Here is a 16,798-nt window from a genome sequence, read left to right on the forward strand (position 1 = left end):
GCTCTCTTGTATCAAAGGACAAACCTTATATATATATATACAATATATGTACATCGCCCAAAGCGTAGACTGGCCACGTGTCGATTGTTAGCTATTCACAAGAAGTGATCGCGGTCGTATAATATATTAGATTTCGACGTGGTATAGCAACCATCGTGCTAAGAACACAAAGAGTATCATCTGCGGCTCATATCTGTGAAAGCATCCCTCTATAATTCTCATTTATTTGGGATGTATGATTTATTGTGTACTATAAAGCAATATGTGAAAATGGATCGGTTTGATGAGAGAATATGAGCGTTGAATATCGCTTGGAAATAGCTAAATCACATATGAATATACGAGTATGTAATGAAAGCACCAAAATCTTATAACTACATTGTAAAACTTATACCAAAATAGACCAAATTTTACATTTCCCAACTATATAACTACCCATAACTGTTGGAACTAACATATTGCAATCAGCTTGTACATGATCCGTTACAACAGTTAAGGCGGATGTTTTGTTTATTGTACATTTGCAAAAATACAGCGTCTTTAATGAACTGTATAAAAATGGTCTAGTCTATGCCTGGACAGTTCAATGATGAGATCAATACTTACAATGTTTGAAGTGTAAATTTTTAATTACTACTCATGAAAACTGTTTGATTTGAAACGATTATAAAACCGTTATAATAGCCGCACATTTTATTTACATAAATAACAACATTGATTCGTTAGGGAATACTTTACATGTCCAAGCTGTACGAATCGAGTTTCATCTGTGCTTCGAATGAGTCATAAAAATATCGTAAACATGATTTTAATAACGGTAACGTATACGTGCCTCGGGTACCTCAGTACTACATACATATAACATACGAATGTACGCACAACTTTTGCTGCAACTAGAACGAAAGGGATATGTATAAATATTTCATTGTTAATTTTAAAGCATCATTTGGGACTCTCCAGTTTATGTTGCCTATGTCTACAGCATATTAAATTAAAATCTATACCTATAACAATTCATCGCAAATTCATAACAAAGAAACATCAATCATCAGATATGTCGTTAAACAATGTGACAATATAGTAATGTATGAAGTTCCTACATAGGCTTATGTGCACTCCAGGGATGTCGTGTTCCACAGACGAACATCGAAATGTTGTATATTAATTATGCAACATATAACATACATATATGGTATATACGGTACGTCCATTTAAGATATTATCTTAATGGCTCAACTCAACACGAACTGGGGTAAGCTTTGTATAAAATTCTTCGATGAGCGAAATCGAGCTTATATTGTACAATATAACTTTTTTGCAAACTCGCACATTAATTTTTCAGTATTAATTAACTTTGCGGGTTTACAAAGGCAAAAAAATCGACATTCATTTCATTTTGGAGCCAGAAGAACCCATTAGGCAAAAAAATACACACGCCACCAGCGTCCATTAAATGCGCGAATTTGATTTGTGGGGTCGTTAAAATTTTATTAAAAAATCAGAGCTGTCTAAAGCACTTTTAGTAAATGTATTATTGTAATCTAATGTATCTATTTATTGAATCACACAAACTTAAACTAAACTATTCGCTTATTTTTAAAGGAATATATGTTATATACATATTCAAGAATATTGAGAAAAGTTTATGCATAAGCTTTAACGCTAATCAAAAAACTGTTTTTTTTTTACATGCTACTTAAAAATACTCTTTTTATTTACTATATATTTAGTTTATATATAGACAGTGAATAGTAAAAAGCCAATAAAACTTCTGTAAAAAATGTATTAAAAATATGTATCTATATCATTTTAACTACTTCTAATTCACTAAGAGACGTCATTGTATTATAACAAGTTAATGGGTAATAACATTAAAAATAATAAATATTTAGAATCGATAAAAATATATAGTGAATTGTAATGGTCCGGCATCCATAATAAATTCCAAGAAGTGCTTTAAATATTCCATGACACATTTACATATTAAAATACAAAGCCCGTTGTATTTTTAAATAGAAAATATATACGTGATACATAGACTACCTAAACGTAATATCAACATGAAAAATAATGCTAAACCAGGTTTATCCAATGTCTAACAAAATATTTGTTTATTTAATATCTAAAAAAATATTTATTGCTCTTTAACTTTTTTGTAATACAAAATTGGAACACCATTACAATAACAGTAAAAATACATGATCGGGTAAAAATTATATTCCAATATATTTTAATAAAAAAACGTGCATTGTTTTAAGAATGCCTACACCTGTCTTATATTAAATCACTTTTTTGCAATTATACCTTTTGTAGATATATAAAAGTATTGCAATTTTAAATCCAATAAAAATAAATTTGAAAACAATGCATAGTTCAATCAAAATGATTTTTTTATACAATATTTTCAGTTTCATACAAATTACTAAAACTAAAAAATATGAATACTGCATTAAAGTTTGATCATGCAAACAACAGTTATTGCCAGACAACTCTCAAAAACCATGAATTACCACTTAAATAATTATTTTGACCTTGAATTTAAAAGCATTGTTCGATATATGCTTTGTAATTTTCTGATGGTTGTCTTTGAGCGTTAGACCTTTAAACCGAATTTCATCAGAAGATGATTGGCGTCGTTTCCCATTCATCCAAGCTTTCTCAAAAAACTTATAGAAGACGCGACATTCGGTCACTTCATCAATTCATCAATCACTGCCAAACACTCACCAAGTATAAATATTAGCAACCAACGATGACTACGGTACCTACTCTCAGACACGAATCACAGGCAGGCACTTATCGAAAATAATACAGGCTATCGAACCGATAACTACTCAACGGACTTTTACACTTTGCCTTCAGTAAATTATATATGTTTTACAATAAACTGTTATAAGCTTTCCCGGCGTCTAAGTGATTACACTCGGCATAATTCACAAAAACTATACGTACTTTTAAGGTTTAAGTGCTTAGTGCTGTAACCACAACGAATAAAACCCCGAAAGATCTGATTGAAACATATTTTTTTAACGATTTATTATTTATACTAATGTAGAGATGTAATTCAGGTGTCAGCTTTGGGTGGCTGTGTTAAATGCAGAAGAACAGATTGCTCAAAATATCTGTACCAGGCAATAGTCCAAAATAAATAGCAGTCAATGATTGCTTCAATGGGAATCAATGATGTGCTTCTTGAAATGCGTGAGTGTATATCAAAGTGAAGCTCTATATATATAATAATTTAAATACAAATTGAATACTTCATTAACCAAAATTTATTTTTATTTGTTTATTTTTAACCATATTTAGAGTCGCTTATAATACTCGAAACCTTTAAGTACATGCACTTCAAAATAGGGAGTGGTTAGTCAGTGAACAGGGTAAGATTTGGACGGTCGAATCGTTTGAGTGGAGGTGCTTTATTTAAACGATGGATTTTTTACTCAGTGAATGACTCTCGTAGACCACCGACACTCGAAAAATGGACAAACTCCGACACTGGATAGAGATAAGCTCGTCGACATCGAATAACCGAAGTATTGCGAGAAAAACGAAATTTCTATTGGAAAAGTCGAACGGCAACGGGGGTATGAGAAGTAACTTGTTCGTATATACAAACACATATGTACAAGCATAAAAGTGACTATTTCATTCAAAGTTTCGTATTGAATAGTGAAGAGCCAATTCCAACGTGACGAAGAACAAAAACCGACACTAAATCCTCATTATATTTACATATACATACATGTAAAAGTTTTTTATTAACCTATATACATATTTACATTATTATTATAAATCATATATAATATATATATATACATATATATATTTCATATATTCATTTATTTATGTATAAGACAATCCTAATATAATATTAGTATTCTATTTTTAGTAGGGATATCATGTTTGATTGATCATATATGGATACTTATATACCGAGAACAAACAACGAGACTCTCCACTTATCGAGAGAATATATCATACAACATACAACAACGAGCTTTACAGGAGGTAGCTTAATTAACTTAATTATTATAGAAATATATATATATATATATATATATATATATATATATATATATATATATATATATATATATATATATATATATATATATATATATATATATATATATATATATATATATATATATATATATATATATATATATATATATATATATATATATATATATATATATATATATACATATATATAATTAAAATTACCACTTATATATGCAAATAGTAAAATAAATACCATGGTTGCTGGATTTATGTATCCCAAGATACGAATACACCTGTCAATCAGTTCAAATATTTTAATAATATATTACCAGTTAAAAACATAAATACATAAGTAAATTCTAATTCATCCATGACTGATCAAGGATGAATTAATAATTTTAATAATGTAATAATTATAAAGAATAGGATCGTTAATCTTTGTCATTTTCCCGTATATATTTATGCCGGGACTATTCCATCAAAATTATTTACATTTGCAACTTTTTACTTCAATCCTGACCATTTTACATGAAAGTTCAATCTTGAACTTGCTTTCAAAAGAGCCAAACCGAGGATTAGCAGCTTGCACTTTTGAAAAATTTTGAAAATGCACTCGAAGGTATCTAAAGAAGGTAACTAATTTGAAATACAAGTGATGCAACTAATAAGTAATAATTAAATCAATGTATTTAAAGATTTGTTTTTTACAATAATTTATATTTTAAGAAAATAATTAAAAAGTCTCGCTGTGGTCTATCGGCACCTTGTTTCGAACAGCCTATATAAATGTTTCAAATACACGTCATTCGATAATATATGTTTATCCGTTACATGTTTCCCAATTCCTTATTGGATCCCCAATCGAATCCCTTTTTTCCACAACACAATCCCATCACAAAGGAAACCGACGAGGGAAAATTGAAAAACGCACGAACTCCCTCGGAGACCGTCTTTTAAGGAAAACTTAAGAGTTTCTATCCTCATCCGAGGCATATATAGTGAGATGACAATAAAAGATATTGCAATATACAATGTAACACAATCTGAGATAAAATCTAATTATTTTAATATAAACTTGAAGAAATCATATATTTCATTATAGTAATATATTGCTTGTTAATGTAACCGCTGGGAAAACCTTTTGAATATTCACAAGTCACAAATATTAAAACAAACACACTTGAATTAATTAAAAAAATAAATATATTTATTTAAGTATATGTTCTATATATGTATATATGTACATATTAAACACACACAATCTGCGCATATTGGTCACGATCCGATAACTATCCTCGAGGATCATATTACAATCCCTTATCTAGGCACTTTTTTCGAAAGAATAGCACTTGGTTACCCAATATTTTATAAAAAAAAAATATATATCGGTAAAGCGCTTCGCAAAATTGGATATATATTTTTAATAAAAATATTTTTTATAAACATTGACAATATTAATATTTCGCAGATTATAATATATTTTTATACAGCTGCAGAATAATTGAATATTTGTGGTGTCAAATAACTAAAAACAAATTTATAGTGAATGTATATTTTATTTTAATATTTGTGATTGTATTTTTTGTATTTAAAGTATAAGCAATAATATTTTTCTTATATAAATAATATAAATACGTTCATATGTAATACTTATTTAAGGAAATAATATTCGTAAAACATTCTGTAAATTTGATTTTTGATAAAATATCAAAAATAAATAAAATTAATGACAAATAATTCTTTTAATTTATAATATTTTTTATATTAATCGCATTTTTTCTTACGATAATCGTTTCTTAAAATTTCAATGTTTATTGTCATAATAAAGCAAAATTTTAACCGTAACTGTTCCTAGTCCGCTTTCGAATTAGATCGCATTTTCCTTCCGTTGCGGAAGCTAAACACATTACCCCCGATAAGCAATGAAATTCGAACGCTCTGAGTTCATATTCCAATTTGCACTCGTAAAACCCGTCGACAGCCAAAAGGGGCAAATAATAAATGTAGGTTATGTTTGGAACCACCGGCGAGTAAACACAGCACCGGGGCGCTTTCTGTTTGAACTATTTGGTTGACGCTCCAGTAATCGTGTTATAGAAAAAAAATATAACTATATGAAATGTATGTACATACTACGTGTACGATTGTAGAAGTCTCCCGTGGGAACACATCAATGCCCATTCTAAATATATCGCGGACATATATCCTATTCATTTCATCGGGATATGTTATAATGTCAAACAGAATTGAGCCATTCAGACGAGTTTGATTAACAATTCACTCGGAAAATTAGGTACACAGTTAAAAAATTGTAATATGAAGCAATGTTGTATAATATAAAATTGAATTTTATTACAGGGTGATATACGAAATATTTATTTTCAGATTTAATCAGAGCGCTTCTGAGGATTATTTTTTTAAATTGTATGCAAATATGTATTTATTATAAATCTTTCTTAGTAAACGTAATTAACATATACTAAGTAGTGAACCACTAGACTTAAATTAGTCTATAAATTAGATACTATATTATTAATTATAAACTAATAATTCAGCTTAAAATCACCAAGTATAAAATTTTATTTTTAATTAATTATTCTCGCTATACTCATCCAAGAGGATGAGATTAAAATCTTGAAAACCCTAATCTTTGATGATAGATCGTAATTAGAATAACGTAATTAATTAATAACTAATTCCGACCTCTTAGACTCGATAAAAAAAATTTAAGTCAATAAAGGATAATAACCCAGATTTTCCGACTTTAATTTAATTATTCTTATTATATATATAAGCATCATATTTTTATATAAATTAATAGGAAACAGCAAATTTTAAGTATATTTTTATTAATATGCAGTATTATTAAAATACGCATATTATGCATATTGGATATAATTGGATTGATTTAATGTGATTTTATAGAAAAAGTTTAGTTTATTTTGAGCCACCATGCCATTAGCTAATAAATCCACAACAGAAAATAAAACTCTCATATGTCAAATTTATATAAATACCAATATGTGTTATTTATAGAACACGTGGCAACGATTGATTTAATTAATTAAATAATTACAATATACAATGCAGTAAAATAAATTTCGCGACACGTGAATTTGGCTTTGGCACATTCGCTTCCATTTTCGGGATTGGATTAAATATTTTACGCTACGGACGAAAGCTTTGTCAAACAAATAGTAATGCATTGTCAAAGCTCAACCGGGAAATTTGTACCACTGGATTACGGTCGAATATAGACAAACTCCGTAAAGATATATATCAAATTTCGAAAAAAATCTAACGTTCACGTTCACTTTGAAGATAAATTGGCCGCGCGAGCGCTAGTGTGCAGAGAGTACGTGTTTGGAATTGGTATGCAGAAATTATAGTATAGTTATAAAATGTTATCTTCCAAGAAATGGGCCTCTTATTTTCTGAATGTATTTGACCCTTCGCTTTATCGCCATGTCAAAAAGCAGAGATAGTGTGATTCAAATTCTAGGGGGGGAGAAAACACTAAAATTGTACTCACACTCTGAGGAAAAAATACAAATATAGGTCTTTTTAAAATATAAGTAATATTGCTACGTACAAAACGTATTTATATCGTTAAAAAAACAATGTATGATTCTACAATCATTTATCTTCTGTTTCACTAATCTAAAGTCACTCGGACAGGCAATTTTTCTTTATATTACAGACATTATTTTATCACGGACCACTCTGAAAATGTTCAGCGATAAAATGTTATAGTTTGCTTTCAGCGACAGGCAACTGGATAGTTTGAGAGCGATTTTAATTAAACAATCCATTTTGGTTTTGAAGTAAGCGTCAATAAACTAACCTATCATCATCATGTGCGGTCTGGTTGCGATACATAAAACACGAAGTTCAATTAATTTTACTCTACATGACCTATTGTGTTACTCATCGAACAATAATAAAACTCTTATATTGTATTATATTGGAACGTTTGAAAAATATTGACCGATTTCTACTTTCATTAATTCAATTATTTGTGGTTAATAAATATTAAATAACATTTCTTTTTCATTCAATAAACAGAAAATTAATTTTACTTATGATATATACAGAGTTCTAAGACAGACCCGAGGGACACACGGCACAGCCTGTGGTGACATAAACTGAAAATAAAATCAATTGAACTAAGAATCTGAAAATGAAAAAAAAATGCTACGCGAAAGTATTTTTTGAAGAAATAAATCTTAAATTTTCCCTGCACATTTTAATTAAATTTATCTAAACAAACGTCACGTGTTTCTAATAAATTAATATTTTTTGCTTAAATGGCATTGTTACTATTATATTACTTTTATACATTACAATTTATTATGAGAATGTGCAAATTTATCTCGTTTTAACAGCTAGAAACAAACTCTAGTGGCATAAAAGACTAATCGATATTTTAAATACTAATATTTTGTCACCTCTTAATTATGTAGCATAAATGAACACTATAAAACATACTTGATTTTTTTTAAGCTAGTTTTTAACTAATTAGTTTCGGTCAAATAATTGTTTAAGTTGTTACCAAAATTACACTAATTTATCGTATATATTACAAAAATGTGAGCTTTCAAAATATGTTGATGCTACAATCTCAATTTCATATTTAGGCTTTATATATACATATTCTTTAATAAGTAAAAATCCTTTTTAAAAGGCTTCCAATAAAACTTTTCTTATAACATATATTGCTGCTACTTACAATGTTTTTTTTGGGCCTTCATATATTACACTGTAACATATGATGACCCAAAGGCAAGAATATGTTATTATACATTGCTAACATACAGTGCAATTTTTCTAAAAGAAGATATCAAGACTAATTTGGGCAAAACTATAGCTTTCAATTATTAGCCGCAAACCGCAATTTATTTTAATACTTCATTTACAAACTGTTACTTTTTTACTAGAAAAATATTGGAATTCTATTTTCTCAAAAACTGGGATTTTTCAATAGTACGTCAGTAAATTTTGAAAAGCAAAAAATGTAAATATTAGGTGATCTTAAAAGTTTAACAGTGCGTATAAACCATTCCGGTTTAAAGTTGCTAAAAAATGTTTAAACAATGACCAATCAGTGATTTTTTTTCGGAAACTAGTAACAGGTCCTTTATTTATTTATTAAAATTATGCCCATCGTAACCTGACAGGTTAACCTAATGCGTCACGATTGCCAAAAGTATAAAATATATTACAATTTTTTTAATACATGCTTTACGTGTTTAATTATATAAACACTTCTTCGAATTGACAAAGAAATGTATCACAGCGCTCCCAGAATTAAAGCACTGGGAAACAAGAACGGACAATACCCGTATTTCTTCAAGTATAAATATCGAAGGAATTCAAGCTGTACTTTTTCCAGCTTCAATTCATTACTCCTGAAATCCAAATAATAGAGCTAGTTTCTAGTATGCTGCGGACTAGAACATCATAAAGAGTGCGCAATACTAAAGTATTCCTGAAGTAGCGCACATTTATTAATATAAAACCCAGCATTTTTAATGACCTCTGTAATATGCTGGCTAAATTTCCAGCATTCTTCGAAAGTCACATCTAAATCCTTAGCAAAAAAAGACCTATCTAGAATATATCCGCCGAGGTGGTAGGAATATTATGCCGGTATAGACGACCTTGAAAATGAAATTGTGTGACATTTCTTCACACTGAAAGGCAATTGGTTATAGCAAGCCCACTTTCATAAAGAATTGAGATCCTCCTGCAAGTCCAGGGAATCCGAATTGTAAAGGACATTACATGGTTTTAATTGTTTATTCCTCCTCTTTCTCCTCCTCCCTTAATCGTCACATTTCGTTTCAAAATATTAAACTCGTGTCTAAATTACATCAGTTATTACGAAAATCTCTTATACTTGAAAAATAAATTATTTTATTTTTCATTACTAAGCAAAAAAATAGTACAAGTATGAATACAAATACATTTTTTATGAACATAGTGTACGCTAAGCCACCCATAGTATTTACCAAAGCGATTCCACGTCTGGAATCTTTTAAAGTGCATATTAGATAAGAAGCGGTTCTTATCGGTGTCGTTTGATGTGCTCATGAAAACCAACTGAATCGGTGCCTTTTCAGGATACGACATACATATGTATATCGTTATACATACATATATAAATATGTATGTTTACATACATTTCGCCTGTCATATGTATTTAAGCTTATATTTTCAGGAATAAAAAATCTAATACATATATAAAATTCAGCTTACTTTGAAAGGATCCTGGTGTGCCGTCACATACACCGACGTCCTCCTACCAATGAGAGATCTGCACCCGATGGAGCTGCTCCTCCTTCCTGACATTCGATCCTGAGGCACTGGCAACATTTTCGATCCCCCTAGGTATACCGATAACGACATTCACTTTGCAGGGTCTGAACCCTCACTCACTTTTTTCACTTCACATGGTATAGGACGCGACGAATTTTTCGCGCTGTCTCTCGTCGGGTCTCGGATTTGACGTCATTTCGACGTCCTTGTCGAAAAATGTTACTTTATGTCGATCATTTTTTATGTTGGTTGTGGACCTGAAGATAAATTAAAATAGTATTATTCTTCTATCTAACAATTGAATATTGTTAATTGAATTTTTATAACATTATAGATTGGTGCTTTAAAATCACGATTTAAGGATTTTTATAAAAGGACGAAAAAAATCTCTAAATTTATTATTTTGGCAAGTTAATTACAACTTTTATTTGCACTAGTAAAAATTGTTTATTTTTAAATATTTTTTATAAAACATAATTCATGAAAATATTAAGCAGCCAGTAATCGGAAAAATCTATAGCTAATTATGTACAAATATATAAAATATTAATTATTAAAAGGTGTAAAACAATGCTTATAAAACAGATCTTTTTAGTTTGCTTTTATTTAATGTTTATATAAATTCTCGAACAAACCGAATTTGCCTAACTTCCAAAGAAGTGACTTATGACAAGCCAACTTATTGCCATAAGCCACATAAAAAAATCGAAGGATTTTGTAACCGTTTTTGAACGGTACAAGAGAATCGTATAACGACACTGACGAAACCGTGTTGTTGATCTACTAGCGCATGTGGATATTTATTTATTTATTTATTTAAATCTAATTAATACCGTCGTAACCTAACAGATTACCCCAATGCGGCACGATGGTCGAAAACAATAATTGTATTAGTTTAATACACAACAAAATATATTTATAATTAAAATAATACATACAAAGAAGCAAACAAAAAAATCATAAAATATAAAAATTAAATGATACGAACCGGACCAGCTCCTTGTAGCTGATATTGAACAGGTCAATGTGCAATACCAGCGTATTAAGGAGCCAGATGGCCACAACCGTAGGCGAGTTGGCAAGTACGGACGTCCTAGCCCCAACGGCTATCAAAAAAGGACGTGGTCGTGATTCTTGAAGACGTTCTGGAACCCAAAACTGAAATTCCTCGAAAATAGCTGGATTGTTGACAGCACCCTTTAGTAATTTGAAGAAATGCTTAGCGATATACAACTCTCTGCGAGAACTCAGCAAATCGTATCTGAAAGGTCATAAAAGAAAGGCGCTGAGAAAATATATCTGTAAAGAATTTTATCAAATAACTTAGCAGGTGCCAAAGGAGTCTAGTATTTTTCGATACACGAAGGAGTCCAGTATTTTTCGATACACGATTTATCATCCTTTTTGTGGATCTGGGTAACTTTTGGACATCTCCACAAATCTGGAAACGATAAAGTTTTAAGCGACAAATGTATATATATATTTCAGTATTTAGAGAAAGTGAGAATATTTAAAATCATGATTAATAAAACCGTAATACAAACATTTTGTAACAAATATAAGATCATTATTTTTTAAAAGAACGTCATATTTTTATTGATATTGTAATAGTATTGCTTATTTTTTACAATTTGTTTTGCTTTTGTAGAAATATTTATAATATAAAATTATGCATACAAGGTACTAAGTAGATTCATTTTACAATTATGTGATAAGTTCTAGGGATTTTTAAAGAAGTGAGGGTAAAATTTTCAGTACAAAAATTGATTTTAAAACAACAGATATTCATAATTTAACAAGTCTATATTGTTAATATTTTTCTGCTAGACATGCTAATAATTTGTTTTAAAAAACTTACTCACATATAAAATTTAACTAAATTAAATTTTTTAGAACAGTTATTTTTATCAACGATTTCAATTTTATATAAAGCACATCAGATATATTATTAAACAGTGAAATAGACTTTAACAACATAATACACACAATACAATTTAATAGTCACATAATTATACTATGTTTATTTATTTTCATGTTAATATCTTTTAATTATGCGTTTTATATGCATATTAATTAAATATCACTATGCCAAAAAGGGATTACAAAACAATTGCCAGTTAATTATAGGTTTAAATACATAAAAGTTATAAATATATAACTATATAAGGATTTAAATATTTTTACATGCATAAAATATATCAATACTTTATGAAATAAGTCCTTTGTCTTACTCAATACTAAGTTTGAAATTCATATTTTCTTTTTTAATCATTGAAAGCAAAATTGAGCTACGAAAGTTGAGTCATAATAAAAGCAGATATCAAAATGTCAATTTTTAGAATAGAAAAGATACAATAAAATATTATTCTGAATATTCAATGTTGCTTTATTGTTAACCTTTAGTGAATAGATGAACAAATCAGAGCTATTGGTATGTATTAAATGTACTGGAAAAGTCGGAAGTTTAAGTAAATTAAATTTTATTTAGTGTTAAGAGATTTTAATTATTGATTTTAACTATACTTTCAATCAAGCTTTTCTTAGTTTTTTTTTTTGTAATATCATTAAATTGAACTTATATAACATAAAGTTCTTTGCTATAAGATAATATAGCTCATTATTATTACTTGAAAAGCAACCCAGTTCGTGTAAGCGAAAATGTTAAAATATATTTGCGTCACATATTCATCACCGTTTCAGAAGAAAGTTATGAAGAATAAATTGATTTTCCCCGCATATAAAGTACATTCAAGCGTAATCTCTCAATGGAAACGTTTCTCAAACAGACGGTTCGAACGCTTTTGTTGGAAATCGGCAACTTTTCACGCAAAACTTGGCGCTTTAAACAAGCAAGACTGTAAAAAAACTCCACATATAAGTTACTCATTGTCGATTCGAACGTTCGTTAGAGCTTTCCTCGAAGTTTGTTAATTGAGCACGCTTCTAAATTAACAAATTCAAACTCGGTCTATGCTAGTACATATACTATACACACGCGGTGCACTCGACGCCCATGACAGTTGCCAACTGTTATTTAATATGTAACAGTTAACCGTGTGTACGCTGTATGTATAATACATTAGCTGTATATACTCGCTGGTGTACTTTACGTTTACACCGATACTCCTGGCAAATTGTCTGCGGATAGATAAGTTCACAAAGCTCAGGCTTACCGCAATTGATGAGTAGACTCACCGCCAATTTAAAACCGATTGGCACATTGACAGGGGCTTCGATACATTCGCGTAGTTTTGGTTAATTTCTAGCGTGTCTGTGCGAACCTGAATATTTTTCATTCCAAAATAACTGTGGGCTTAATTAAAAAAGAGCACCAAACAAACACGCGAAATGAAAAAAAATGCATTTAAATTTTCAACCATAAACCATACACTCAAATTATATACGGTTCAAAAAACGAATGATATTTTAAATATTAATGTTCATTTATTTAAGCCCTCTTTAATAATAAAAAAAAGTTAAAGCCAAGCATGTAAACGAATATTATTTTTAAATCAGTATCGTACCAGTTAAAGAGATTAACTAAGTAAATAAATTTACCGTTTTTTTATATTTATTATCCACGGTTCTTATTAATAACAATTTATATTTAAAAATTAATAATCTAACCTGGTTTTTAATAATTACTAGCGGACTCGGCAATGCTTCACTATTGCTAAATTTGAGTATACTATATGTATATGAATAAAAAAAAACAATTGAAGTTAGATATCAATTCATTTATTCAAATAAAATTATAATAATTGAATTGTATGGAATAATTCATTTTTGTGTTTCATTGGTGTTTTGTTTCTGATATTATTATTTTTTTCTTCGTCTTCAGCTTTAGCGCCATCTGGCTATTTTATGAAAACAATAAAATGCTCAATATCAATTCAATATTTAACTAAAATAAATTGAAATTAATAAATTATTCGCTTTCAAGATCATTGAAATGCTCTGGGATATAAGATGTTTTTGGTGATTTCAATTTGGCGCATATACAAACAAATCACTTAGTTTTCCTACACAGGAGTATGCAACGTATAATTGAAAATGAGAAAAACATGAATTCTCCAAATTCAATCCACATACTTTCAACAATTGAACTTGTGATTTGCTTGCCAGTTTAATTGTGAATTGCTATCATTTGAATAGGAATGGCATATCTGTTGGAATCATTGGTGTGCGTTGTAGCAACACAACTTCTCATTTGAATTTGCCAGTTAGAATTGTTGCTTCGATGACATTTTTTAATAAATAATTGCTTCCCAATCTTCTGAAAAAAATACCAAATTTTAATGATACATTTATTCCAGTGAAAGACCAAAAAGTTAATTTCTTATTACAAAACCTAATACCTTGGAAATAGAAAAAAAATGCTATACTCTAATGATAACTAAAATTAAAACAAGATTTGTAAGTAGTAAAACTTTTAGGAATTTGTTGAAACAGTTTCTAAAAAAAAGTTCATAAAATTCTTTTAAGTGGATAGATATCATTCCTACTAATATTACTGTCACAGTAATAACTATCACATTTAATATCAAATTCATCGTCACTTCAACATCCATTATTATATCGTCATTTGTAATTTAGTGATGTACTAGCTCAAAAATATATTCAATGTGTAGAGACTAATTTTATTATTTGCGTTGCCGCTGTAAATTTGGATACTCAAGTCGATAGTTGTCAATCGCTCACTTTAATAGTGCGAGCGAGATAGCGTGCTCTGCTTGCATATCAGCACCTCGCTTTTTTCTGTTTTATTCATTTTATTTAATACTTTGATTTCATATCGAATAAATATAAAGTAATAATTATGCATAATTAGAGCATATGATTCCTTTTCATCCCATACCATGAAAATATAGGTACCCTTTGAAGGACAAAATCAGTTAAATAGCAATAATTGATAACGTAAAACTGTCAAGTATTGCGTCATGCAGCCTTAACACCGCACGATGTGTCCATGTCCTGATGATTTTTTTACAATAAACTTACTATCGTAAATTTAACTTATTAGCATAAGTTCAAATTCCAATATTACTGAATTGTGTTTGGCAGAAGTATATTTACCATTAATAGATTTATCAAAGCCAATAAATGCATTCAAAGTTTTGTCGATGTTCGAGTGCCACACTTGGAATATAATGTCGACTTACAAGCACAAAGGGTTAAATATCTTAATTGTTTATAGTATAGATAAAATCAGAGAAGAACAAGATCAGAATAGCGTAGTCCATATGGTCTTGACTGGTAACCCAGAGGCCGTGGGTTCAAGCCACGGCAGCAGACTAAAGTTCGTATTTATAAAAATCCGGTATTATTAAAAACCAACTTTAATTATATAGTGACGTTAATTTAATATAAATTATAAAACAAATAATAATTTAAAATTAATTATATACATAGATGTTACCGATTCCCAGACTAAAAATTTTGATAGTTTTAATACTTACGTGTAGGTATTCATTGTATCTGATTGACTTACCCAGTTAATATATACACTTATCCCGTTGTATTGCATCGCACTTTATGCTAATCAGGCTACAAGAAAATAATAAAAAAATATTAATTTGTAAATTAATATTTCGGGATTCTAGCCCTAAGTGGTGTGACTTCGCAGCCAGTAAGACGCAAGTGGAAACTAGTGAGAATTTTATTAAATTATATTACAACTTGCGACAGACTATGATGGGCGAGATCATTATTCTCCGAGCAGTGGTGGAGAAGCTGGCGCAGAGATGATGTCCGTGGAAGATCCATAGAGTTCTGGTTGGTGTGGCAGCGACAGTATAGCGAAAGTTATGGAGTCTCTCTCAGGATGTGAGCGTCCATGACCGTATGTTGTTCGCGGGCGGCTGTATCTGTCAGTCATATGTTTTTCTTGGAGACCAGCCTTCAGGGCTACAAAGCGTGCTGAGCAATTACAATCATTCAGCAGTCATCCAGCCATTCGTTGCACTCGCTTCTTAGAACATCTAAATATGTATACGCCTTTATAAAGTGGCATTTGCTTGATGGACAACTCCGAGCTCAAATTGTGTAACGGGAATGTTGTGAACCTTACCGTACTTTTTGCCTTCCGGTGTTATATTGTTTCCCGTGACCGTTTCGTAACAAAGAAATATTCATTCAATGCACCGGAGAATCCTTGTGTGTTATTTATGGGAAACCCTTTAGTTCTAATTGTAACGAGAGCTTTGTGTGGTCCCACTATTGTCTAATTTATCCTTATTGATGAATGATCATTTTTGGTAACAGATTTTAAAGCGAGTTTCAAGAATAGAATCCCCCAAATATTTTTGACGTTTTTGAAACAGCAAATATTAACTTTTATATGATATTTATTAAATTACTATTAAGTTAAAATTTAACATATTTAACAAAATTTATTATTATAGTGGTTAATGTTGTTATCGTAAAATAGTGACCATTGTTATAATAACCTATGCTCATCCAATGATTTTGC

At 29.7% G+C, this 16,798-nt stretch overlaps 1 protein-coding gene across 2 annotated transcripts in view; it reads right to left on the reverse strand.

The window, feature by feature from the left end:
• The window catches only part of LOC148226315 (uncharacterized), a 147,935-nt gene that overhangs the window by 117,109 nt on the left and 14,028 nt on the right, over window positions 1–16,798 (reverse strand). For both annotated transcript variants that reach the window (XM_088203298.1, XM_088203297.1), the window contains exon 2: window positions 10,267–10,583. In XM_088203298.1, the coding sequence (XP_088059424.1) occupies window positions 10,267–10,416 (150 nt within the window). In that variant the 5' untranslated portion in view covers window positions 10,417–10,583. The remainder of the gene's footprint in view (window positions 1–10,266; window positions 10,584–16,798) is intronic.

The sequence above is a fragment of the Plectrocnemia conspersa genome, unplaced genomic scaffold (assembly GCF_051122295.1).
Source record: "Plectrocnemia conspersa isolate PC_06_02 unplaced genomic scaffold, ASM5112229v1 ptg000014l, whole genome shotgun sequence".
Lineage (NCBI taxonomy): Eukaryota > Metazoa > Arthropoda > Insecta > Trichoptera > Polycentropodidae > Plectrocnemia > Plectrocnemia conspersa.